The following is a 27,923-nucleotide window of genomic DNA, read 5'->3' as shown; positions in this document are numbered from 1 at the left end:
TCTCTCCAACGGTTGTGCCTGCTCTGACCCACATTATCAACTCTTCGCTCACCACTGGGACATTTCCCACAGCTTTCAAAGAGGCCCGCATCACACCGCTTCTAAAGAAACCCACCCTGGACCCTACACTGCTAGAAAACTACAGGCCTGTCTCCCTTCTTCCCTTCATCGCCAAAGCCCTGGAGCGAGTTGTGTTCAATCAGCTCTCCTCCTTTCTCATGCAAAACAACCTCCTGGACAGCAATCAGTCTGGGTTCAAGACCGGTCATTCCACAGAGACCGCACTGCTCTCAGTCATCGAAGCCCTGAGACTGGCAAAAGCATCATCCATGTCTTCTGTGCTCATCCTACTGGATCTGTCTGCTGCCTTTGACACTGTCAATCATCACATCCTCCTGGCTTCTCTCAGTGCTATGGGTGTCTCTGGAATGGCGTTGCAATGGTTTGAGTCCTACCTCTCGGGTAGATCATTCAGAGTATCCTGGAGAGATGAGGTCTCCGCGTCCCAACAGCTCAACACGGGGGTGCCACAGGGCTCAGTGCTTGGACCGCTACTCTTCTCCATTTACATGACATCCCTCGGCTCGGTCATTCAGAAGCATGGCTTCTCCTATCACTGCTATGCGGACGACACACAACTCTACTTGTCATTTCAACCGGACGATCCGACGGTCGCTGCTCGCATCGCGGCATGCCTTAGTGACATCTCGCTTTGGATGAAGGATCATCACCTGCAGCTAAACCTTGCAAAAACGGAACTGCTTGTGATCCCGGGCAACCCAAAGATTCACCACAACCTTGCCATTCAACTAGGCTCATCAACGATTACACCGTCCAGCACAGCCAGAAACCTGGGAGTGGTAATCGATGATCGGCTTAACCTCACAAGTCATGTTGCCAGCACCACCCGGTCCTGTAGATTCATCCTCTACAACATTAGGAAAATTAGACCATTCCTATCGGAGCACTCTACGCAAGTCCTAGTCCAGGCTCTTGTCCTGTCCAAACTGGATTATTGCAATGCGCTTCTGGCTGGACTTCCTGCTTGCACAATCAAACCTCTCCAGATGATCCAGAATGCGGCGGCAAGAGTGGTCTTCAATGAACCGAAGAGAGCGCATGTAACTCCGCTCTTCATCAGGTTACACTGGCTCCCTGTTGCCGCCCGCATAAAGTTCAAGGCTTTGCTCCTGGCCTACAAGACCAACACCGGATCTGCACCATCGTATCTCCACTCGCTAATGCAGATCTATGTTCCTGCCAGATCACTGCGGTCTGCAAAGGAACAACGACTAGTGGTACCATCCCAAAAAGGAAAAAAGTCACTCTCCCGTACCTTCACTGGATCTGTTCCACATTGGTGGAATGATCTACCAGCTGCTACAAGATCAGCAGACTCGGTTTCCATCTTTAAAAAACACCTAAAAACGCATCTCTTCCGTCAACACGTTGCTGATTGAGTTTTTCCTTATTCTCTTCCCTTTCCTTCTTAAAAAAAAAAAAAAAAACCTTACTAACCTCACTATTCGTAGCTTTTATACTGTGCTAGGCTTTAATGGACTAGTTTGATGCACTTATGTATTTTCGTTGCCTATGTTGTTTTAATTGCTTCCAATGTTTCCTCATCTGTAAGTCGCTTTGGATAAAAGCGTCTGCTAAATGACTAAATGTAATGTAAATGTAACCATTAGGCCACAGCTGATCCATTTGCAGAGACGTTGCATAAGCACTGAGGACACAGGTTCCTTTAGGCCACAGCGTTCACGGACCTGTTTATAAGAAATTTTAAAATTATTAAAAGAGTTACCACCTGTTGCAATTGAGCCCATTTATAACATTATCAACTCGTCAATTAATCTAGGCCATGTCCCAGGACCCTTTAAAATGGCCGTCATTAAGCCTCTTATCAAGAAACCAAACTTAGATCCAAATAAACTAGGAAACTATAGACCGATTTCAAATCTTCCATACCTGTCTAAAATCCTAGAAAAAGTAGTGTGCACTCAGTTGTGCTCTTTCTTACAAAATAACGACATGCACGAAAAATTTCAGTCAGGCTTCAGACCGCATCATAGCACTGAGACTGCGCTCGTTAAAATTACAAACGACCTGTTTATAGCATCAGATAAAGGTAACATCTCACTCCTGGTCCTGCTTGACCTTAGTGCTGCGTTCGATACCGTAGACCATAACATACTTCTAGATCGCTTAAACAATTATACTGGTATTGAGGGACAGGCACTACAATGGTTTAGATCTTACTTGTCAGACAGACATCAATTTGTCCATTTAAATGGGGAATCATCAAATCTAACGCAAGTAAATTATGGATTACCTCAGGGATCGGTTCTGGGACCCGTTCTGTTCTCCATATACATGCTGCCCCTCGGAAACATTATTAAAAAACATGGAATTAGCTTCCATTGCTATGCAGATGATACTCAGCTATATATCTCATCAAGACCAGATGATTCCTCCAAGCTATCCAAATTGGCAGAGTGCATTGTAGATATAAAACATTGGATGACCTGTAATTTCCTTCTTTTAAATTCTAATAAAACAGAAATATTACTTATCGGACCAAAGACACGCAAACCAAATATTTCTGATTATAAACTGCAAATTGAAGGATGTACTGTTACTCCAACAAATACAGTAAAAGATCTAGGCGTTATATTAGACAGCAACCTGTCATTTCAAAATCACATCTCAAATGTCACAAAAACAGCCTTTTTCCACCTAAGAAATGTGTCCAAGTTACGAAATATTCTGTGTGTTGCTGACGCGGAGAAGCTTATTCATGCATTTATAACCTCAAGACTTGACTACTGTAATGCGCTACTCAGTGGCTGTCCTGCATCATCAATAAACAAACTACAGTTAGTTCAGAATGCAGCTGCCAGAGTCCTAACCAGGTCCAGAAAATACGATCACATAACCCCAATTTTATCAACCCTTCACTGGCTACCCATTAAGTATCGTATTGACTTTAAAGTTCTTTTAATCACTTATAAAGCCCTAAAGGGTTTAGCCCCTACCTACCTAACAGAGCTTCTATCACACTACAACCCATCACGCTCTCTAAGATCTCAAAACGCGGGACTTTTGATAATACCCAGAATAACTAAATCCTCCAAAGGGGGTCGAGCTTTCTCATACGTAGCACCTAAACTCTGGAATAGCCTTCCTGATATTATTCGAGGATCAGACACACTCGCCCAATTTAAATCTAGATTAAAAACGCATCTTTTCAGCCAAGCATTCAATTAATGCAAATATGCTAAATAAATCAGATTTACATAGATATTATTTACTAGAATAATTGGATTTTTATAAAACACCATGTAGCGTGTTTTACCCTTTCTTGGGTTTTTCGTTTTTCCCCTGTAAAGCTGCTTTGGAACAATGCAAATTGTGAAAAGCGCTATATAAATAAAATTGAATTGAATTGAATTGAATAGATGAAGTCGGACCAATGGATTTTGGCTATGCGTCTTAGTGGTGGTTGCATATTTCCATCCTTTTTTGTTGGTCGGCTTTCATGAGCTATGTTTCGGAGGCATACAGTAGTGTTGCCCGAACTATAGCACAGTATATTCTTGTTTTTGCTTTTTATTCGGATGTCACGTCATAAATATTTCAGTGCTGCAAAGATTGAGGAAGCTCTTTGTATTCTTGTTTGAACTTCTTCATCCGAGCTTCCTAAAAGGGCAATGTTGCTTAAATGTAAATTAGGTGACTTGTTCCATTGGTTAATTTTCGATGGTTGGCTGTTATTGGGGTTTATAGGGTCAGTGTTGGCAGTCATGTATTTAGATTTTTGGCAGTTTAACTTCAAGCCCACAGAAGCTGCCATTTGGGTAATATGGTCGATCATAATTTGCATGGAATCCATTGATTCTGCAAGGACTGCTATATCATCTGCAAATGTCAGATCAATGATCAGTCGTTCTGATGGGTAAAAAAACATTGAAACACGTGTGAAAATTAAGCACTCTGCTCGTGTACGAGAAGCAGCACCTCGTGTGAAAAAATGGTTGAATTACACAGCATATATACAAGGCAAATCCTAAGGGAGGGTCTGCTCATTTTGTTAGAAACGGCTGATTTACACAGCATCCTAATCCTAAAGCAAAACCTAAGGGAGGGTCTGCTCATTGTGTGAGAAATGGCTGAATTATACAGCATATACACAAGGCAAAAACTATGGGACACGGTTTGCTCATTGTGAGAGAACTGCTGAATTAGTGTAGAGCTGAGACAGACTCTCCAGAGGCGGGATACGCCTTCTCCGCTATGTGGGCAGTCACCCCAGCCTCGGACTGCAGAGAAGACGAGGACGGACAAAGGTGCGCTGCAACCGCCTGCTTGACTGAAGGAAAGCGTGCATAGCCGCGGGCTTCCGCCCCACCCAACGAGGTGAAAATAGCCGATCCTGAAACCCGTCACGACCTCCTCGTGAACATCGAGAAAAGGGCACACGTTTCTTTAGGTACTCGCAGTGCGGGCAGTAGAATCGGACAGAGCTGCATCCGCATGGGCCAGACCCAGACAGAGTACACAGTGAGCACAAGGGTGGAAGGATCCTAGTTCTTCATCTTCTCATGGGTGTATCCTCAACAGCACGTGAAGGTAAGTGAAGGAGAAAGATTCTAAGGTCATGTGGTCCAGACAGTGTATTATATAGGGGTAGCGACCACATTGGCCAGTTACATTTTCATTTCTACTGGCGTTATTCAAATGGGGTTTCATTAAGGAAGGGGAGTTTAGAGAAGGAAGGGGATTCCCCTAGCGTTTCACGCAATGTTGAGAGACTCCTCTCGATAGGGAACTAAAAGTATACTGTAGTTATCATGCAGTAGTTGCAGTACAAACAAAAACATTGTTGTCAACTAGTCGCAAACTCAAGAGTGGTAAACTTAAAAGTGTTCTTTTGTAAGCAAAAAATATCGCCAATTTAGTCCGAAGTAGAATTGAAATTACCGGTAAACTACTAGTACATGGGTATACTATAATAAACTTACTACATGAAGTATACTTTAACATATACTTGAACTTAAGCTAACTTTATAAAATGAACTTGAAGTATACTCGTTTTTTGTAAGGGAAACCCCACAGGACCTGTCTGAAATGTATGCTTATGCAAGCTGTTCTTCAGTATGAGTTAAGTGCGAGTTCTCTTGTTACATGCAGACAATACAGAACGTCTCGGTTACGTATGTAACCTCTGTTCCCTGATGGAGGGAACGAGACGTTGTGTCGAACCGACAGACGGGGTTCGCCCCTGAGAACCTATCATCTTCTGACTATTTTGAAAAGGCCAATGAAATTGGCGAATGAAATTTGCATGCCGGGCTCTGCCCCCGGATATCCGGGTATAAAAGGGGAGCCGGCGTGCTCATTCATTCACCTTTTGTGCTGAGGAGCCTGAAGCATCTCACAAATTGAAAAAACGCCACAGCACTAAGCCGCGTCACAATCTCTAGCGAAGCGACGTTGACCGGCCTGGGCGAGCCACACGTGAGCGCTATCGCGAAATTTGTAACCTTCCAGTGGGTAGGCATGGGCTCCCGGAGCTTTTGGCAAAGATGAGTAGCCGCTGCCCTCGGCCACCATAGACGGAGGCCTTGTTCTCTAAACGAGAAGCCGTCCGGTACCGTAGGGCTACTGGGTAAGCGCTGTTCCCTCAATGTGGACGTGCGCAACGGAGACCGCTTCCCACCATAGGGGGGAATACAGTGGAGACACCAACATGGTCTCACCAAATAGGGGAGAACTCATGGGAGGTATGTGCGGAATGCTGCAAGGTGGATGTCCACCTGGGGGATGTCATGGGTTGCCACGCGGGGAACCATCTCATGACGACATCTCAGACGGAACCACCCTAGTGGGGGGTTACTACGTGTGGGGCACTAGGTCCGGTTAGAGCTATATGTAATAACTCAGCTTGATACCCGGCCATAGGCGGCAGGGCTGCTCTGCCGAGCCCGCCGCCCTAAATGTGCTTATTGATGGATGGACGGACTTCCTATTCTTCACCCTTGGGGAAAGAAGGCAGGCAGCCCATAGCGCACTGATCCACCTAAGAAGGGGAATGGCGCTATGCGCAGGCGTTTGCCCTACGACCGCTGGTCTCACCTGTTGGCAAGACTCGAGCTGCCGGTTCCCCACGGAGGTTGCAAGCCTCTGCGAGGTATAGCGTAGCACAACCCGCAACTCTACAGATGTCTGCCAGAGAGGCGCACTGAGCCGATGCCCACGAGGAGGCCACACCCCGAGCGGAGTGTACCGTCACTCAAATGGGCACGGGCTAGGATCGGCACGCCGTAGTGACGGCGTGTGCGATCCAGCGCGACAACTCTCCTCGGAGACAGCACTCCCGTTGCTGACCTCCATAACAGACAAGAGCTGCTCAGGGCCTTGAAGCCCTCCGTGTGGTTCGAGTAGAGGCGCAATGCGCTTACTGGACACCCCACGTACAGGTTGGGTCTTTCTCCCGGTGTGGGAGCGCCTGGAAGTTCACCACCTAGTTCCCAAAGGGGGGCGGCGGAACTTTGGGCACGTAAGTCGGCCGGGGTCTCAGGATCACGTGAGAGTCACCGGGCCTGAATTTTGGCAATCGGTGGACACGGAATGCTCGCAGGTGCCTCACCCTCTGGATGGACTCGAGCCCCAGCAGGAGAGCCAACCCCCCCTCGCAGAACGAGGAAGGGGGCTCTCCGCAGGGCCCGAAAAAAGGGGACCCAAAGGTCCACCCTAAGGTCCCAAGAGGGTACGGGGCGCGGACGAGGCCTTAGCCCCTCGCGCCCTAGAGGAACCTAATAATCAGGTCATGCCGCCCCAGAGGCTCACCAGCAACTGGTACGTGATAACCGAGGCAGCGGGTACCCACGCTCCAATGTGGAAGGGGAGATTACTCCCCAGCCTCTCCTGCAATAGGACAGCACGTTCCTGAGCGAGCAATTCCGCGGGTCTTCTCCTCGAGAAGAGCACCAGGACGAGAAGGAGCGCCACTTAAAGGCATCCAGCCTTGTGGGCATGGCCCTTGTCTGAGTGATAGTGTCCACCACTGTGGGGGGTAGATCATCCAGGAACTCCTCGTCCCATCCAGGAGCCAGACCCAAAGGTCAGGCTCGAATGCCACAAGGTGCCCATCCCCTGCAAGTAGGCCCTTCGCCAGGGGATTTGGCCAGGGGGAGTTGTCGTCAGGAGTATTAGCTCCGAGGACCAAGTGTAGTTGGGCCCGTAAGGCGCAACTAGAAGCACTTGATACTCCCTTCCCAGACCTTGCACAGGACCTGCGCAATGAGGCTCACTGGGGGGAAGCGTACTTCCGCTTGTCCAGCGGCCAGCTGCGTGCTAGGGCCTCCGTGTCGAGGGGGGGCCTCGTCCAGGGAGTGCCCAGCAGTACTGGGTGGTGTTCAGGGAGGCAACAGGTCCCCCTGTGCCCGCCCAAACCACACCCAAGCCGGCCCGCAGGGGTGGAGTCGTCACTTCCCACGAGGTGTCAACTGACGAGAGAGCGCTTGGCTGTCTGGTTCAGGACACCCGGTGGGCGTGTCACATGCAAGGGCTTTTCCACCTGCTGTCTCCACCAGGGGTGGAGTCGTCACTTTCCACGAGGTGTCAACTGAAGAGAGAGCACTTGGCTCTCTGGTTCAGGACACCCGGTGGGCGTGTGACATGAAGGGGCTTTGCCACCTGCTGTCTCCACGGGAGGAGGCGTTTGGGCGAGTTGCGATGACTGCAGCGAGCGAATGCCACCCTGAGGTTTAGTACGCTACGCCGGTCATGCTGTCCAGGCCAGTATGCTGGCTCTGCACGAGAGGCCGGAGCCTCATCAGTGCAAGCAGGACAGCTAGCAACTTGAGGGCAGTGATATGCCAACGCAGGCGGGGGCCCGTCCAGCGACCCGACACTGCACGCCCGTTGCACACCGCACCCGCACCCCGTAGGGAGGCGTCTGTCGTTACCATGACCGGCCTCAAGACCTGCCCGGGGTTAGGATGTGACAGCAGCAGGCGTAATGACGATACGCCTACTGCCAGTGCGCCACGCTCTCCAGGGAACTCGTCTCTGTAGTCAGTGCTGTCGCGGTCCCATGTGCGTCAACCCGAGGGGGGCAGGCCACCCCCGAGGACACCATGCCCAGGAGCCTCTGAAACTGATTTCAGGGGACCGCTGTCTGCTGCCTGAAGTTCAAGCAGCTCAGCACTGACTGTGCGTGCTCGAGAGCGAGCACGCCGTCATGGAGACAGTGTTGAGTTCTCTACCAGGAAAAGGGGAGCTCTACGCCAGGGAGAGCTGCTCTTTTTCCCGGCTGACCCGTTACTGACATGCCAGTCCCTCGACAGTGCCGAGGGAGACTGGACATGAGAGTATGCGGTCAGTTGTCATTAACCACTCCTGGCGTCTGACAGCGCCTCCTGAACGGCACCCTTGCAAGGTGCTGCTCAAGGTATGCAGCGACCCCTGGTTTTGGGGATGATGAAGTGCGGCTGTAGAAGCCACTGGACATCTCGGCCGAGGGGACGGTTCGATCGCCTTCGCCAGAGGGGTGGCAGCCCCGGCCTGGAGCACGGGAACATCCCTGCCTCTGCTGAGGTAAGAGGATGCCCGAAGTCCTGCGGAGGTCTGGCGAACTGGATCGAATGCCGAGACGGACCACACTCCCAGCCACCGTGATGGTTTGACATGCTAACCAAACACCCAGGGACCTCACAGGGGGGGCTACGATCTGCTTCATCAACCCGCGGGGGTTGGTTCAATGACTAGCAGGTCCAGTAACCAAGGCTGGGTCGAGCCTGATGGTTCAATCTCTCTAGGTGGTCCTTCTCTCGACGTCTTCCTCCGGGGGGCCACTTGCGGGGGCACCAGAACCGGAGTCGACGCTAGAGAAGGCCGGGGCTGCTGGGGGGCAGACCACGTGCGAGACCTCGACGGCCGAAAGGCGGCCGGGTCACAGCAGGCCGGTCTGTTTCTACACTGTCAAAACCAATCAGCCGACCTTGTGAGAGGGGAGTCGGGAAAGTGGCCTTTCTCGACATCGCCCACCTGCGCAAGATTGAGTCCGAGGCGTCTTTCCGGGCCACTGATGTGGACATTGTCCGACCCAGCCTGCGCTGCCACCGTGGTCCCCAGAGGGCCAGTCGGCAGCGGCACTACTTGGGTCGGTCTTACTCCGTGGGGCTCTCTTTAGCGCCCTGGCCTGCAGGATGGCCATGGCGTAAGAGTGGTGGCAGCTTGGCCCACGGCACTGCCAGCCTCAACAGCAGAGATGTCGAGACCTTACATGCCCTGGACGGTGAGTCTAGGTCAAGCTCCCCAGGTGGCCGCCGTCTGCGGATACCCGCGACTGCATGCTCCACCCAGGGTGCATTGACATAGTCCCTAGCTGCCTCCCCGCCCCGAGGGAAGAGAGGGCGATAGAGTCAGCTAGACGGAAGCGCACCGAAGGGGGTGCTCCAGGTCTTACTGAACTACCTATGCAGCTCGGTAAAACTCGGCACTTGAGCCGGGCACGGCTTGGAGTCGCGCCCGGACCCAATGTGCGAAGTAACCAGCCACGAGCGCCAGGGCTGCGGTGCACCGCAATCCGACACTCACGCCGGTCCGAGCGAGCATGGCTGACATCTTGACGTCTGCTCTCACCTTTGCTCGACCTCCCGAGGGAGGGAGCTTCAGGGAATCGCCAGAGTCTGATGCCAGCAGGTCGCGCTCCGATGTTGCAAGAGACACCTCATCACCACGGCTCGTGTCCGAGCGCGTGGCTGAGGAATAAGACGGCTTAGGACCATCTTTGGGGAACTGCAAAACAAGCGAGACGGGGCGCGTGCGATAATCCCCACATCATCCTCGCTGCTCGTCGCCGCTGACGGCAGGGCCGTAGCCGCTGCGGTCACAGAACGGGAAGCAAACGAGGTGGTGGCTGGATCTTGACAGAACACAGCCACCGGGACGCAACGTCTGAATAGCCATCCGCCCGCAGTGCGGGCAGGACGAATCCACGAGGCTGCCACGCTGATGAAATTGCTCTTTTAGAAAAACACCTCTGGAACTGCCAGGACGCCCAGGGGAATCTCCGCTGCACCGCGTCGTAGAATTCGGCAATTCGAAGAATGTCATCAGATGCGAAGGCTCTGAAGAACAAAAGGTGAATGAATGAGCACGCCGGCTCCCCTTTTATACCCGGATATCGGGGGGCGGAGCCCGGCATGCAAATTTCATTCGCCAATTTCATTGGCCTTTTCAAAATAGTCAGAAGATGATAGGTTCTCAGGGGCAAACCCCATCTGTCAGTTCGACACAACGTCAAGAGACCGACAGAAAGGGAACTTATGTTAGAATAACAGTTTTTTTGCATTGCAACATGTTCACCACCATTTTACTTCCTCATTTCTCTTTATTTTTAGTTCTCTATATATATTCCATTTACGTAGAGACGGAGCAAAAAAGTCACGATCAAAATGTCACGAAAGCATCACTGAGCAGTCAAAGTACCTGACTTCCCTTTGGTCCCGGAGAGCCTGAATCACCCTGCAAATATAACCAGACGTCATGACATTAAATTCTACAATGAAAGCTGTTCTTCACAACGAAATTGCATGATTATGAATCAAGATACTGGGAGAGTATATACCTTATGACCTTTGAACCCTGGTAGACCCTGAATGCCAAGCGGACCTTGGATGCCTGGCTCTCCATCTAAACCCTGTAAACACACACACACACAATTTCTATTGTACCTTTTCAGTGCAAAAACACAGAACAATCCATTTCTCTTTTCATTTTTATGTGAAATTATCACATTAAGTGAGGGAATCATGCTATGTCATGGATTCTGACTTCTTAATACTGTTGAACGTGCTGGCTTCTCATGCTAAACATGATAAACTTTCTAAAAAACGAGTTGGACATATGACAGATTATTTCTTTACTTGAAACACTCCCTTTTATTGGCCATTCTCCTGGAAAAGCTAAGCGAAAGAAAGAAAGAGCCTTTCCACGACCCATCAAGACCAGCTTACCATCAAGATTATGTGCGCTGCATCAAGATGGGCAGAAGCTGCAGCTCATTACTCTTGCAATAGTGAAGTTTAGGTGTGTCTGTTTGTTCACGGCATTTCAGGGATGCATGTTATATAAACGGTGGATATAAAGCTGGATTTGGAGATCGTTTGAAACTGATAGATGGAGCGGTCCCAGTGCTAAAAGATGCCAGACATGAACTGCACCCACGGTAAGTCATACGAAGGGATGATGTGTTGCTTCCCCGCGCTGTAGTTCCGTTTCCACTCTCCCCACTAGTCCCACCTAGCAACCGTTGGGTTATAAATGAACTTCTGCTAGTTTGTTTGTTGTGCAACCATGGGTTAAAACAACAAAAAATGTGTGAATTCATAACCTAACCGCGGGTTAAACACAAAGTATGTTTAGAGCGTAGTTTGTAAACTAGATCGGAACACAAAAATGACAAAGATCAGTTCTGGCAACCCTGCATTAAAGATGTTCCTCTCCAATCTCTCATTTCATGGCTCATTGGAATGCTTGATTCTGATTGGCCAGTGGCATCGTTTGCAGGTTTGTTATTCTCCAACCTCTCAAAACTCATAACACACGCTAACCCAGATGCTGCAAATCATTTTGACAGGTTTTTTTTGACAAATTAAATATAAACATGTCTTTTAACAACATATATGACATTATATTTATAAATGATTAAACCAAATTGCCTGTTCGCGACATTTGAACGTCGTTCATTTCCTTAAAACCTAAAGTAAACGGCTTTTCCTGGCGGAAGGTCTGCATAAGGTAAAAATTAGCTAATAAAATATTTCAAATCAACATTTCATATCCAGTGCTTATCTCATGTAGCAAGTAGCTGTGTAATAAGTGGGATGATGTACAAGCAGCCGGCTGTTATCACGAAATAACTGTCACTGATCACACTGCCAGGTGTCATGATTCCGCTATCATGTCATGTTTATTCTTGGTCTTGCAGCGGAGTCATGGCATAGCCTTAGGTTTTGTGTGAGAAAGACATGGCTTTGTTTTGATTCTGACTTGCCATGTGCTTTCTCGTGTCTCGTCAGTGTTTTCCGGCCTTCTGTCTCGTTAACCTTCCCTAAGTGTTTCAGTACCCACACCTGCCCATTGTTATCTCCTTTGTTAGTTTTCCTATAAGATGCCCTCATGTCTATTGTCTGGTGCTCGTTCGTTGTACTTGTTACCCCGTCATAGTAGCCTTGTCAATTGTCCTTGGAGCATTGTCCTAAAGATACTTACGTTTATTTATAGTCTTAATGTATATTCTGTTTAGTCCTGGTATTCTGTAGTTAGTGTTTTTGTCAAGTGTGTTTAGTTCTTATCAGTTTATCGTGTCCCCTGTTCTGGTTTTGTTACCCCATCGTGGGTGTTTGTTTTCTGTTTTGTGTATATATTAAAGTCTTGTTAACCCCTTCGTCACCAACGCTGCCTGCAATTGGGTTCTTCCACCACGCCTCCCGTGACACCAGGGCTTATTTCTGCGATAACAACTGGCTGCCTGTACATTATCTCTTGTATATGTTATCTACTGGCTCAAAACCATTATGAAAGACTTGTTAGGTCTTGGAGGCGTAATATCGCACCTGTTATTCAAAGCTATTTCCTGAAGCCGGAATGGAAAGTTGGAGGTAGACGTCACTACTGGAAATAATCTTTTCAGACCTTTATATGTGTAAATTCCCCCGCCTTCGGAATACTCACTTTAGCACCAGGTGGACCAGGTAGGCCATCGTGTCCGTGTGACCCAGAACTCCCCTGTAAGCAGGAAAGACTTAATAAATTAAAGTGGTACGTGTTAAACGGACAGTTCAACTAAAATCTCTTTCGTCAATTTTTGGGTGAACTGTCCATTTAAGTTATTTAAAGAGTACAGAGGCATGCTTACCAATAAAAAAACTAAATAAATGCAAACTGATATTTTACCTTTGGACCAGCAGGACCTTCTCTGCCAGGTGGGCCCACCGGGCCTGGGGGTCCCTGAAATTAATGGAATTAAAATAATTTGGCAAAAAGGCAAAACGAAATGGAAATAAATGAAATATGTATTATTATATCCTTCATGAAAAGCACAACTGTCTTAAACAAGTTGCAAAACTGAAAAGTCAAGTCAGACAGAAAAACTGAATTTTTACATTATTGATGAGAAAACATTAAGAACGATTGCTTAAAAAAGCACTATCCAGCAATGAATCGATAGTTTTCTGTAGAGATTCATATATACCTGCTGTCCCATTGGTCCGGTAAAGCCCGCTGGTCCTGGCAAACCACGCTCGCCCTGTCAAAAAAAGTTTAATTACTGTATACAAAACACCAAAGCAAAAGATATAAAGCCAATTCGATAAAAGAAATAAACTACAGCAACAAACTTTACATTAACTATACAATTTTTTTTCAGTGTACCTGAGGTCCTGCAGGGCCCACCTCTCCAGGATGACCTCGCATACCCTAAAAGGCGCAAAAACAAAATAATAAACAATCAATATTTAATAAACCAAAGTGCAATAATGATCAGAGATGTTTGCCAGGCAAGCATCAATATAACTAAACCTTGTAAAACCCAGCCATATGTGAGAACTAGATTATGAGACTTAAAGGTCAGGTAACCGAGCTCCCAGCAACCACCCAGAAAACACCAGCAACACTTCTGCACCGACAGCTTACAATTTCTTCAGAAAATGTAAAGATCTAATTTTAGGCCCAACACACTGGCATCTATCATCTCTCTGCCATTTCATTGCCAGGCCACATGATAAACTACACGCACATGCAAACTAACTAGTGAGCACGGCTTCTTTCATTAGTGTAGTAATTGCACACGAGTGGTACGTGATGAAAGATGAAAGGAGAACATGAGACACACCACAGCCGATACACCTCCTGATTCCTCCACCCGGAGCTTTCAGGAATCTCAGAATGCTGTAAGTTTTTATTTCAAATGAACCAGAGTCATGTGCCATAAACAGGAAGACCAACCCTGAGTCAAACACAACTTTTCATATAAATGAGAGATAGAGAGAGAATATGTATAATAGTAAATTATTCTGTCATTTAAATGTAGTTTTTGTAAATCTTTGTTACTGTAGAACTACTAAAAAATACTATATTTTTTATAAATTTAATTTAGCATAATATCTTAACTTACATTTTCCGTAGTACACAATTTGCACAACTTGTATTCAGTTTCTGTCGTGGAAATAAAGCACACTTAAATAAAAATTAAGAGAAAGACGAAAGACAGAGACAAGGAGAAACCGAAAGAGTGAAAGTCAAACAGAGAGAGAGAATCATAGAAAGATGAATGTATATTTCTTGTCACTACTTGTTAAAGTATTATGCTTTGGAATTATTGTAACTAAAAATAACTGATCATAACGAAAAATCTGACTGAAAGAGAGAGATAGAGAGAGGGAGTTCTGAAATCCTCCAGACCTCTATTGAATGTGCGAAAACATTTATTGACATTATGAAATCGTTCTTAGAAATACCACAGTCTCCACCTGCCATATGTGCACAGAAATGGTTCAAAGAGAAAGAAAGGGGAACATTGAGAGGTTCACCACGACCTCTGAGAGAGAGAGAGAGAGAGAGAGAGAGAGAGGTCTCTATTAACTGCTCTATTAATCACATGATCATCAGGCAGACGTCTACCTAAACGTTTCCATAGAGCTGCTTTTAGCATCTGGCCGTCCAAAAGTAGAATTTCACGCTCGCCGAAAGGTCCCCACAAAAAGAAAAACTTCCTATATATGTCCTATATATCACACCCAGCCAAGGATGTGTAAATATTTACACTGAGACCTAAACCACATCCCTGCACATCGTGAGCTGACACAGAAATGGAAAGTGACTAGATGTATTTTCAGTTAACTTAAAACAGTTACTGACATTCGGCTGTTGCATTTATGCAAAGACGGACACTTTTATCCAAAGTGATTTGCAGTGCATCTGATCATTAAGTATAGTATGTATTTTGGGTGTCAAGCGTATGACGTTTGTTCTGCTACAATGCAATGCCCGCCGACTACAGGAACGGGATAACAAGCTATGACGATCTGAAAATACTGCTTGAAAGTTAAGCAGAAAAAGGAAGGAGGAAATGATGAAAGGTTAAATAATGAAAATGTGAGCAGTTTTCAGTCAGTCACAATGCTGGGATGTAGTGGGTGGTTACCAGGGCATTGTTATGTGTTGCTAAGGTATTTGGAGATCATTTAACCACTCTGAAATAGATTTTCTAGGGTTTTAGTCAGGACTTTACTAATGTAGGTGGATACCAAGTTGGTAAGTGATCACAAAAAAGCCTCAATCCCATAACCCCTTTATTTATTAAAACATTTATGTAAAAATATTATTTTGTAAATATTTATTTAGTAGTTTTATTGTTTTAATTGCCTTTTATTTTATATTCTTTCAAGTTCATTTTATTTTAATGTTTGGTCATTTTGTTTGGTTTAATCAATTTAATATTTACTTATTTTATTTCTGTATAACCTTACTTTATTTAAATTTTACATTTAATTTGATTTAAGTTTTTTTTATTTTCAGCTAATCATTTTACTGCATCAAGATCACTCATTCACACTTAAAATTTATGTTAATTTTAACATTACGTGTTATTTTTTTAACACAAGTTGTGTCAAAAGTAAAACAAAACGTTGTATTGAATGTGTTGTTTTAACACAGTTTTTAGAGTGTAATTGTATTTATCGAAATCGATTTCAATTGATAGAAATTATTTTAGAATTTCAGTAAACTAAAATTACCCTGGATTTGTGGCATGGTTCATAGTGTCAACTCCCCCCCCCCCCCAAAAAAAAATCATGAGGGTGGTCCGAAGTCAACACACCCCCAGAGGAACAAAATCCCATTTGATTGTTCCGCTCGATGATGACTCTGCCCCGAGGTTTATTACTAAGTTGAGGGGCTACTCTAACAGTGACACTTGCCAGTGCAAACTAAATTAATATAAGAGCACCAACATGCAACCCATTCAGCACTCCAGAAGTAACACCTTTCTAACCACAAAAATTAAACTGCACATCAGCATCATTTTATTTGACACGCTCTTCCTGCCCATCTCACGCTCAGATGAAGAGATAACCTGTTGAGATCGGTTTCGTTCTTTTAAATCATGCAGATCATGCAGAAGGACTGAGAATATGCTAGAATATGAAGGTCCAGTGTTCAAGAAACATACTGTATTGGCTCCTCATGACACATACTTCATAAATGTAATTTTTGGGTGAACTGTCCCTTTAATGGAGGTTTTAAATCCACCTCCATTGTGCCCATTCCAAAAAATTCTAACCCGACGTGCCTGAACGACTACTGCCCTGTAGCACTCACACCCATTGTCATGAAGTGCTTTGAGCGGCTGGTCCTGGCACACCTAAAGGACTCTCTACCACCCACACTGGACCCATACCAATTTGCCTATCGCAACAATAGGAGCACAGATGATGCAGTGTCCATGGCGCTGCACTCCGTGCTCACACATCTGGACAATAAGGACACTTATGCACGTATGCTGTTCGTAGACTTCAGTTCTGCTTTCAATACCGTCATCCCTTCCAAGCTAATCGTCAAACTTGGAAACCTAGGCATCAACAACCCTACCTGCAACTGGATTATGGACTTCCTGACAAACAGGCCTCAGCTTGTTAGATTAGGCCCCATCTGCTCCACCACCACCACCCTCAACACTGGTGTACCACAGGGCTGCGTACTGAGCCCCTTTCTCTACTCCCTTTTCACACTCGACTGCAGGCCTGTGAATGGATCTAACTCCTTCATCAAGTTTGCAGACGATACAACAGTGATTGGTCTCATCAGCAACAATGATGAGACTGCATACAGGGAGGAGGTCCGGCACCTGGCCACATGGTGCACCGACAACAACCTGCTCCTTAACACCTCCAAGACAAAGGAGATCATCGTGGACTTCAGGAAGGCGAAAGGAGGCACACACGACCCCATCCACATTAATGGGATGGCTGTTGAACGTGTTTCCAGTTTTAAGTTCCTGGGGACTCACATTTCGGAGGACCTGTCCTGGACCACCAACACCTCATGCCTGGTCAAGAAGGCTCACCAGCGTCTCTTCTTTCTGAGGACACTGAAGAAGAACCAACTGTCTTCAACTATCCTGGTGAACTTCTATCGCTGCACGATAGAGAGCATCCTGACCAACTGTGTCACAGTCTGGTACGGGAACTGTTCGGTTGCTGAGCGCAAGGCACTGCAGCGGGTGGTGAAAACAGCCCAGCGCATCACAGGGACTACACTTTCTGCCATTGAGGATATCCAGAAGAAACGCTCTCTGCATCGAGCTCGCAGCATTCTCAAGGACTCCTCTCACCCCGCTCATAGACTGTTTACTCTCCTGCCTTCCGGTAGGCGCTTCCGGTGCCTCCGGACAAGAACCAGCAGACTAAGAAACAGCTTTTTTTCCCAGAGCTGTTTCATTATTGAACTCTGCCCCCCACTGATTCCACTACCTCTCTTACCTTTAACTCCAATGCTGCTATAACATTGTTTACATTGCACTACATGGCTGCATGCATGACTGAACTGTACACACCAGTACTTCATGTTATCTGCTCTACTGGACTGTTCAGACACGCACAGCATAATTTGCACTCTATACTTCAATAACTGCATTAACTAATCTACTGCACGGTAACTATTAACTGCATCTACTCATCTATTGCACTGTAACTTCAATAACTGCATTAACTCATCTACTGCTCTGTAACCTATAAACTGCATTAACTAATCTTCTGGACTACAAACTATTAACTGCATTAACTCATATACTGCACCGTAACTTTAATGACTGCATTAACTTCAACAACTGCATTAACTCACCTATTGCACTGCAACTTTAATAACCAATGTCAATAATTTATGCATACCTAAGTCACTTGCACTATTTTAGTCTAAATTATTATCTGTTCATAGCCACCTGTACATTAATGTTCATAGTATATAGCCATCTGTATATATTGTTCATAGTATATACCTACTGTCATATTTTCATAGAACATTCCTACTGCAAAATATTTTTATAGTCCATGCCCACTGTATTATATTCTCTCATATTGTATTCTGTATTTATTCTAACTGTATATCCTGCACTTGCTAACTGCACTTCTGGTTAGACCTAAACTACATTTCGTTACACTGTACTTGTATATGTGTAATGACAATAAAGTTGAATCTAATCTAATCTTTAAGAACTGATCAAATTGTAGTCAATCTATGTTTAGTTCTTCTAAGCCTTTTGTTTTTCTGTGCGTTTTTTTATACATAAGAATAAAACCCATGTTCCCTGATATGCTATTGTTTGCTATTCTTGCAAATTGTTGTACAATAACTATCCTAAAAGTTTAGTGTTTTTTACCGTACACATATTTTGATGGATTAATCAAACGTGAGGGGCCATTTAAACCTCATAGCGTGCAAGAATTCCCGACGGATATCACTTTTGGCCACTACTGAATGTGTTTTCTTTTAGAAGCGTATTTAAAAAAACATGAAACTGAGCAGAATAAATCAACAGTGCATAAATATACAATGAAAAAAGAGCGCATGATGATGATGATGATGATGAAAGAAACTCACAGGGATTCCTGGTTCTCCATCCGATCCCGCCGCTCCTTCGTCTCCTTTCCCTCCCTGAATACAAACACAGTAGTAAACTTTTACAGTTACAACAGGTTTATGTGTAGAAGTAAACAACATTAAAATGTCATTAGAGTTTCAGACATGAGCAGGAAGTGTAAACAGCCATCAGAATCAAGCAGCTGAAGATCAAAACATGTTTTCTACTAATAAAGGAACTGTGCTAAAGTTGAAGACCTTTAAATGCACCCACTGTGACTTAGGTAATGACCATATATTCTTGCAGATATAATCAGAAGTAAACTCGCTGTAGGTTACATTTTTACATGCAACAAAAATAAGAATCAAAAGTAAAAATCACACATCCTAATTGTAAAGCATGAAATTGCACATGCTCTGTCATTAAAATCGAAACATGTTACACCCAACGGTAAAGACAGCCGTGCTGAAGTTATCTAAAGACTCCATTTTTGAAGTACTAAATTACAAGCTGTACACATGTGGGATGGCGGGCGAGATCTCTCCTGCCTTTCAGAGATGGTGGGCTGTGGTTCCCCGTCACATGAATGCACGTTTCTGGTTGCATGAGCATGTCATTTGTGTATGGCAGAATGCACACCTGACAGAAAACATGCCATGCTCCGCATTCAACATATGACATGAGTGTGCTCCAAATGACGTACTGCTATTTAAAGGAATAGTTCACCCAAAAATGAAAGTTCTGTCATTATTTATTTTCCCTCATGTCGTTCAAAACGCGACTCTTTCTTTTGTGGCACACATAAGAAGATATTTTCCTAGAAATGTCTTGGAAGTCAATGGGGGCCAATGTTGTTCGGTTACCTTCGAAATATCTTCTTTTATGCTCTGCAGTCGGAAAAAAGTCAGACAGGTTTGAAATGACAAAAGGGTGAATAAATGATGACAGAATTTTATAGTGCACTATGCCTTTAATATGCCAAGAAACTATCTATCTTTCTCTCTTTTATCACATGCAAACATTACATTTATGTGTTAACTTCACATCGAGGCATTGACGTTTGGAAAGACCTCACACAGAGCATGTCCTTCAAACATGACGAACAATAATTGTACCTTCCATCATTCCTCTTCAATTATATCCGGGAGGAGGTCAATTAAAAGGAATTTATGAGATTTTGCATATCTTTTAACATTTTCGCTGTGATTCTATGCACGGCCGACACTTGATGTAGTTAAAACCTAAATAGTGCCCTTGGTCCCATCAGATATAATCTACACAGCCATCAGTGGCTCTCGGTGTGTTTTTACACGCCACATGCACATGTGCTTGTATGTTGTGATTACAGGCTGTTTCCAGAACAGTTTGGGTTGTGGTAAACCCACCCTTGCGAGGCACCTTTCTGCTGCCGTACCACATGAAACTCAACGCTGGTTAAATAATCAGCCCTTAGAAGTCAGAGGAAACACAATGTTACCGCTAGAGCGAGCAATTCTGACTCATATCCAAAGTGGGAACAGCGGAAATTCAGCTAGTATGAATCAAATCAAGACGTTATTTTGTTGTGAATTCAAGTACGAAATGCATGCTGGCTGAGATAAATGTGTGAGCAGCTGTGGCACTAAATAAAGATTTATATATTTTTATATTAAACGTTATTGACATGATACAGAAACCTCATAAAGCGTCTTTTCCACTTTAAGTCAAAATGTTAAATGGGTGCTGAATAATTTACCTTATTATCATATGTGCAGTTTTAACACAATATCAATTAACACGATTTTTTAAATCACGGTTGTTGACAACCGGCATACTGTGACGTACTATTTACAACAGTTATTTATATCACAAAATAAGGATTTGCAAACTTTCACAAAGAGCCTTACAAAATAGGTGTTGTAAATATTAAGTATTTTAACGACAATTTTGTTGCAACAATCTATCAAAACACAAGTTTTGACAGATTGTAATTGTTTTTAAGCTTGTTTCAATCGTTTACATCTACATGTGCTGTAAAATGAGTGTCAGCTGTGGGTTGCACCGGTCTCGCATCTCTCACGGAGGAGATCCGGGAGCATAAAAGGACGAGCGACAGGAGGGTACGACAAGAGAGGACCAGTCCTGGACTTTATGTTGTGTTTGTATGGCCGGCAGTCGACCGTGTGGGAGCAGCCGGCATTTTAAGTTTGTTTTATTGTTTGTTCGTTTCATTTAATGTTGTGTTACGTTCGCCGGTACCCGCCTCCTTCCTTTCTTTTATTGAACCTTGTTACAGTTACTTTAAAGCTTAACGAAAGGTTTAAGGAGCTAAATCTAAATGTCACATCTTTCCAACAGACTCGCATATAAACCTGACCAAATTCGTGAGTCCTGATGAAAGTTGATCAAGGCCGTTAACAGAGAATGTGCATAATTTTTACGAGGCAGTAAATGACAGGACAGCAGACAGACGCTAAGACAAACAGACGTCTGAAAAACATCTGAGCGATAGAATCGACTTTATTTTCAAGCCCCATTTGGTATTATTTGCTATTATTTATAGTTTCTGCTATTCATTCCCATTAAGGACATAAGCTGAGGTGTATGTAGATAGAAATAGCCCCTTCTAAGATAATAAAAACATAATGCTTCATTGTATAAGGTCTTTTATACCTCTGAAGACATAGTTATATATACTATATTGCATTTCTGTCAATAGATCCTCCCAAAAATGACACACTGGACCTTTAAATATTATTGCAGGGTGTTTATTTGAACTAAAACTCCAGGACAGGTCCACATTCTACCATCTATCCCTGTAATGAGCATGCCATGATACACAAACTGCCTTTTACTTTCTAGTTATTGTAAACCCAATAACACTCAACTAACACACAGTAATTTGTGTGTCATTCATACACAGCAGTCATCTGTACTGTGTCATTGACCCATCATAATCTGGGTGTTTTAGGTTCTATAAATAGCCTTCTGGGCATGTCGGCCTCCTCCTGGCAAAAAGCTAAGAAAAATGTCACAGGAAGCAAAAAGAGATTGAAGGCACAGCCACAAATATGTCCTTAAGGCTTAAAATAATCTGACATGCTATTTGCTGACTGTCTGATCCTATCCGTAAAACATCTGACGGCTTACACCCTGCGTTGCTTAAAATGTAGTGAAATAGTGGGTGTATCCCTGAGTTAACATTTTTGTTTAAGAGTTGCCTGTACACAACAAAAATGAAAGAGACTCAAACTCATTTTTTTATGACGTTAGAACCCAAGCTAGCACTCATCACTGTGGTAGGTGAGTAATGTTTGTCTTACCTTTGGTCCAGCAAGCCCAGGTAGACCAGGTACCCCAGGTTCACCCTACAGGTAAAACAAACAACTTTCATTTTAGATTTCATTTTGTGAAAAAATCTATAATGCCCAAAATAAACATTCACAATTGATTGCAATGTCATGTAAAGCATAAGAGTTCTTACAATTGGTCCGGATTTTCCGGGTGGTCCCATTTCTCCCGGCTCTCCTGGGATTCCCTAAATTGACGATAGTCTAGATAAGCATGTTTATGTTTGATAAACATTTCCTAGGTTGGTTAATACATTTAATGAGATGTTTTACCTTGATTCCATGCATCCCATAGTCCCCTACATCCAACTTGGAAAATCCAGTGTCCTATAAAAGATTTCAAAGAAATTATTTCATTTATTGTGGTTTATTCTTTACTTAAGTTTACTAGACATTTCATGGGTAAACTGTAAATGGGTTACACAATAAATTAAGATGTTGCACATTTCACAACTAAAAAGGTGGAAAGAAAAAGCGCACATAAGAAAGTGTAAAGGTGTCTAGGGTTTATCATGGCCAACTAAAAAAAAATACTGGATGAACATGGCATGCTTTTCCAGTTTTTATCGTCTAAAAAGTTAAAAAATTGGCATTTTTAAAGGTAGGGTACGAAATATTTTGTTGTTTTGACCCCTCACATCCTAATAGCAATCGCTAAGTAAAATTACAACAGTAAAACAAATATTTATATATTTATCTTCAGTGGGAAGCGCTAGCGCAGGCCCATAAAATATTGGTCCAATCACTGCATTCGGTACAAGTGCAATGATAGGTGGGTTTATGAGTTCTTTGAGGAGGCGTGGGTTTTGGAGAGGGCTCTAAAGGGAGGCGGTATCTTACATTAACTTGCTAGCATAGTCGAAAGATGTAATTTCTCATGTTCTATTAAACATTCTCCAATACAATTTAAATACATACGGAAAAACAGCACTACTAAGAAGAAATATATAAAAAGCGACTTTGCACTGTGGAAACTTACTGTAGGACCTGATGGACCTGGTGGCCCCATTTCTCCCTGTTACAATAGAATTGATTTGAAAATTAATATAATAAACACCACTGTACATATAAATGTAATATATATGTTAAATGTCAAAACGCTTAAAAAAACAACTGTTTGAGTCTACAGTCTAGCTTTTCATATCAGGGTCAGAAATGCACCAAGAATCAGAGCAAAACTGTGACAAAAGAAAAATATTTTCTATTCTATGTCTGACTGATTCGTCTTTGTCTACAGGTGCAACTTACTCTGAGTCCATCCAGCCCTCGCTCCCCCTTCTGACCCGTTTCACCGGCTTCACCCTGTTGAGGAAGATGAGGACTGAAAAGGGCTTAACTTAAAGAACTTCAAAATATCTGCTTGATGTCTAACTTACTTTCTGTCCATCTCGACCCGGCTCTCCGGTTGCTCCCTTCTCTCCTGGCTTCCCCTGGTGGACAAACAGATCATTACATGTATGCATCCATGATCGTATCTGCACAGATTCAAATGTTGAGAGTGAAGTAGAAAGTCCTTCTGTTGTACTTACAGGTTTACCATCAGGACCAGGTGGCCCTTCTCTGCCTTTGTCTCCTCTGAAACCCTGAATTCAAAGAGGAAAGAGTTTTACATTTAGTAAAGAGTAGGATACATACTCGGATAGAAAAACGTGGCCCATCAACCTTGTTTGGGTACAAATCAAGCAAATGTCTCCACTGCATGGAGAGAATCCACTGCAATGAATCTTTCTGGCTTTTAAATAATGTTTTTTATATTTCTGGTAATTTTACCATTTAATATTTCTGTAAATGTGTGCACAAACATATGTTGTATTTATATAGTGCTATATTAAATAAACATGACACTAATCTCCATGAAAAATCAAGAAAATGCACGTCCATAGTTTCATGTATTCTGTGCTATTTAAAAAGGACTTATACATGCCAATTGTGTACTACGTATTTTTGAGATAAAACTTTAACACTGTTGTTGTCTTGTGAGAGGGTTTCAAAATCAAGTCACATTCATTTCTAATAGGATGCAGATTTAAAGGGTGTCTGCCTATGTAGACAGCATACTGTCTGGCAGTTCACTTGGTTTTTTAGACTCACCATAGGTCCTGGTAAACCGGGCAGGCCTGGTTTACCACTGGGACATTCACAACCATCTACAGAAGGCGATCGATCCAAAGGACACTGGAGATAAAAAAAAACATCACGCATTAAAAACCCATTAAAAAGAACAGATACATCAGGTCTGGACAATAAACTACAGTAAATGAAAAACACATTATTCAGAAAGAAAATAGCAGGTAACTCACCCTCTCATCGTCCTGTGACAAACAAAGAAAGATTCATTCAATTGGGAAGTGTGAGAGATGACATGATAACATCATTTAACCAACAACATCATCAAACCTGAAGCAGAATCCCTATCAACAAATCATGTGTATTTATTGCTCATTGAGAAATTGTCAAATTCTCTCGTAATTTTAAATCACCTTGGATCAAAGCATCTGCAAATGAATAAATGTGAATACATTTTTATTGTTGGATGTGAATGTTGCCGACATTTCCGACTTCTCAGAATCACAAAAAATGAATGGAGTCTTACCACAGAAGAAATTTCACATGCTGTCTCCCGCTCGCTCTGCATGGGATCACAGTAAACCCGTAACTTCTGGAGAAGAATCTGACCAAAGAGCACAGCATCTAACTTTAAGTTTTCTGGACGAAACTGGAACAGGTTTAAGTGCCCGGTGTGTCAGGTAGAGTTACTCACAGGGACTGTTGTCTCTACACTGACTTTCTTCGCCACCTGAGTCTTCCCGTCAATGTAGATGGGCACCACTGGATCTAGAAGTTGTTCTTCCACGTATGCGCCATCGACGAAGCATGTGATGCGTTTGGGCCTCACAAGGAACTTCAGCTGGTGCCAGTTTGTGTCAAAGAGCTTCTATGTAGAAATAAAACTTGTAAATATACCGTACATATTGCATATACAGTGCCATACAAGTTTGGACCCCACATTTATAAAACAAATATTCTTAAAATCTTTCTTATACAGTATATTCTGTTGCATTCCTTAAAAAAAACCTATATAAATGGCAAACAATATAAACTCCTATGTAGTACAGATACAGTTCTTCATGAGAAGAACGAATAAAAAGTGATGTTATAAACCTTGATCCCTCGGTCATTAAATATGACAGTCTGCTCTTTCTTAAGAGTGCTGGTGCAGGTAAAGGTGACCGATTTGTCTGCTCCATTCACAGTCACAGCCATCTGTCTGACCCTGTCCTGAGACAACACCCTCATGAGGTCAAACTTCAGCCGGTGAGCTGGGCTCTTCAAACGAAGAGTGGCTACAAACACATAGGCTGGCGGAAGGCCTTCTGGAAATATCTCTCTGTGTAAAGAACATCCGTTTGTCAACGCTTTTTAGAAATTTGTAAAAGTCAAAGTACCCTGAAGTCATCTAATACCTGGCCTACATCATAATAACGTCACAGTGGCATAAATTGAAGGAAAAGTTCATGAAAATTCGGCTTCCACTGTTTTATGAAACATGACAGTCTGGATGCTGTCAAGCTCTCAAAATGATAAGTAAATGCCATCATTTCCAAAAATATAGTTCTTAGGATTTGTATTTGACTTCTACGCTGTATTATATGCGTTATATATATATATTATTTACCGTATACCAAAGTCACACTATAGTTTTGGGTGAAAAACAAGACAAAATAGATATGAGAACAACAAGAGGGTTGCATTTAAGAATTTCAAGAATAAAGGCCTCTGTATTTTTATGATTCTCTATTGTCATCTTTGGAACTTGACAGCTTCACCTTAGCTTGGTTTTAACATCCTAAAGTATGTATGAAAAAATGATTTTTATTTCTGAATGAACCATTTCTGAACCATAAAACTGTTACACATCTGAGCACATTGCTGGAAGATAAAGAGCGCTCTTGATGTAAAGTCTTGGGTTTCTGGATGACACGATGGCTACAAAACCTTTCTTGGTCCTAAGTAGAACATTTAGTTTTAAAACCGCACGTAAAACATATAAATTCCTACATGTGTATGATGTTATTATCCTTATGATCAATTGAGGTGGAGGAATCACCTGGTGTTGAGTGTGATGTCCAGGCGAGGGCTGAGCATTGAGGCTCTCTCTGATCTCAAAGAACCCTGAACGGTCTGAGCCATCTGCTCGATGTTCATCAGACTCATCAGATCAAAACCCTTCTGTTCGTTCACCGTCCCGGAGATCCGACTCGGACACACGGACTCTGATTATGACAAATATACAACTCAACCACTCTCTGAATTATAACTATAGCTATATCATTGGCATGTCAATTTTCTTTAGTGTTTGAAATGATATTTTTTGTCATGGCTTTCTCCTGGACAGGAATAAGAGAACAAGAAAACATATAACAGAAAACAAACTTGGATGTTTCTTTTCTATAAAAAAGAACCCAACCATATCACAATAGAAGCAATACCTGGTCTAGAGATTGGGGAGAGGCCTCAAAATTTAGAAATCTCAACCTCATCAAACTATTCATTTATTTTATAGTACTTTTGCATCGCTGCAAAGCAGCTTCACATAAAATACAGTTTAGAATAGTAAGTAGAGACATACTGTAAGGGAAAACAGATGAGAAGTAAGACAGAAATAAATGATGGAAAACAGGAAAATAATACAATTCCCAGAAAGTTGAATAAAAATGCACCTTAGTATTTACTGGTAAATGTATTATTCCCCCTAGAAATTCTATAAATCATAACAATAGTGTCATATATATTCTGTAATACACTGTAGCACACATAACATACAGATATGACCACAAAAATGCAAGTGCAAGTGTGACCCCGACAGACCTCTAAATCCTTTCAGTGTCAAAACAGTTAGAAAAAAACACAAAGCACAACTCACCCTCACACAGCTTCTGCTCCATCAGATCCCATATGCTTGAGATGGAGTTGTAGTCCTCCACGTGCAGCACGTAAGTAGAGGCCGGTTTGTTAGCCATGGACACCAGCTCAGCTCTGGTGATCTCATTTCCCACACCGACCGCAAACAACACAATGTTCTGAGCTCTGGCCTCCATGGCAGCATCCTCGACATCATCCTGCGAACGCCCATCGGTGAGAACCACGGCAATGCGGTTTCTGGCGAACGGTGAGGTGTGGTTGGGCATCCCGAAGATGTGATCCGTGGCGAACTTGATGGCGCGGCCTGTCCGTGTGTTGCCCCCCAGGTACGGGATTGAAGAAATGGCCTGGATGTGATCCTGGCTGTTCTGGTGTTTTCCCAGAGGAATCTCCAGTTGAGGTGTGTCGCTGTATTGGACGACGGCCACCTGAGTATGTCTGGTGCTCACATCAAAGACGCTGGTGACGTTGATGAGCCAGCGCTTGGCTGTTTCAAAGTTGGCTGTCCCCAAGCTTGAGGAGCCATCGATGATGAACGCAAGGTCATTGGGAGTTGTGCTACAACCTGATAATGCAGAAAACATTTGTCGCTTAAAGTTATCCCAAAATGATCAATAATGTCTGAATAAGACTTACAGAGAACTGGTGCTCAATATTTTCAAATGATGGTAAGAAATACTTAATAATGATGAATTAAATGCGATGATTCATTTATTCACCCTCGTGTCATTCTAAACCTGCATGACTTTTTACAGAACACGAAACATCTACATTTACATTTAGTCGTTTAGCAGACGCTTTTATCCAAGGCGACTTACAGAGAGATCAGGGAGCAATAAAGCCATACAAAAGAAGATATTTTGAAGAATGTTGACAACCATAAACAATGGACCCTATTGATTTCCACTGTATGGACACAAAACCACAGAGACATTTCTCAACATTTCTTCTTTTGTGTTTCACAGAAGAAATACTCACATGTATAATAATAAATGACTTTTTATTTATTATTTAATGCAGTT

The 27,923-nt window shown here is 43.5% G+C and overlaps 1 protein-coding gene across 1 annotated transcript in view; it reads right to left on the bottom strand.

Moving 5' to 3' along the window:
* The window catches only part of LOC306891348 (uncharacterized protein), a 36,381-nt gene that overhangs the window by 7,604 nt on the left and 854 nt on the right, over positions 1-27,923 (bottom strand). The window contains exons 3-22 of the mRNA XM_079451528.1: positions 26,903-27,466; positions 26,087-26,252; positions 25,141-25,366; positions 24,740-24,913; positions 24,572-24,649; positions 24,070-24,153; positions 23,508-23,561; positions 23,355-23,408; positions 23,227-23,280; positions 22,958-22,993; positions 22,252-22,305; positions 22,113-22,166; positions 21,952-21,996; positions 18,670-18,723; positions 13,447-13,491; positions 13,268-13,321; positions 12,970-13,023; positions 12,748-12,801; positions 10,640-10,711; positions 10,501-10,536 (exon numbers count right to left, since the gene is read on the bottom strand). Coding sequence (XP_079307654.1) covers positions 10,501-10,536; positions 10,640-10,711; positions 12,748-12,801; positions 12,970-13,023; positions 13,268-13,321; positions 13,447-13,491; positions 18,670-18,723; positions 21,952-21,996; positions 22,113-22,166; positions 22,252-22,305; positions 22,958-22,993; positions 23,227-23,280; positions 23,355-23,408; positions 23,508-23,561; positions 24,070-24,153; positions 24,572-24,649; positions 24,740-24,913; positions 25,141-25,366; positions 26,087-26,252; positions 26,903-27,466 — 2,012 coding nt within the window. The remainder of the gene's footprint in view (positions 1-10,500; positions 10,537-10,639; positions 10,712-12,747; positions 12,802-12,969; positions 13,024-13,267; positions 13,322-13,446; positions 13,492-18,669; positions 18,724-21,951; positions 21,997-22,112; positions 22,167-22,251; positions 22,306-22,957; positions 22,994-23,226; positions 23,281-23,354; positions 23,409-23,507; positions 23,562-24,069; positions 24,154-24,571; positions 24,650-24,739; positions 24,914-25,140; positions 25,367-26,086; positions 26,253-26,902; positions 27,467-27,923) is intronic.

This window comes from Barbatula barbatula (genome assembly GCF_947034865.1).
Source record: "Barbatula barbatula genome assembly, chromosome: 3".
Classification (NCBI taxonomy): Eukaryota; Metazoa; Chordata; class Actinopteri; order Cypriniformes; family Nemacheilidae; genus Barbatula; species Barbatula barbatula.
The sequence above is the reverse complement of the archived record's forward strand: the minus strand, read 5'-3'. Positions and strand labels throughout refer to the sequence as shown.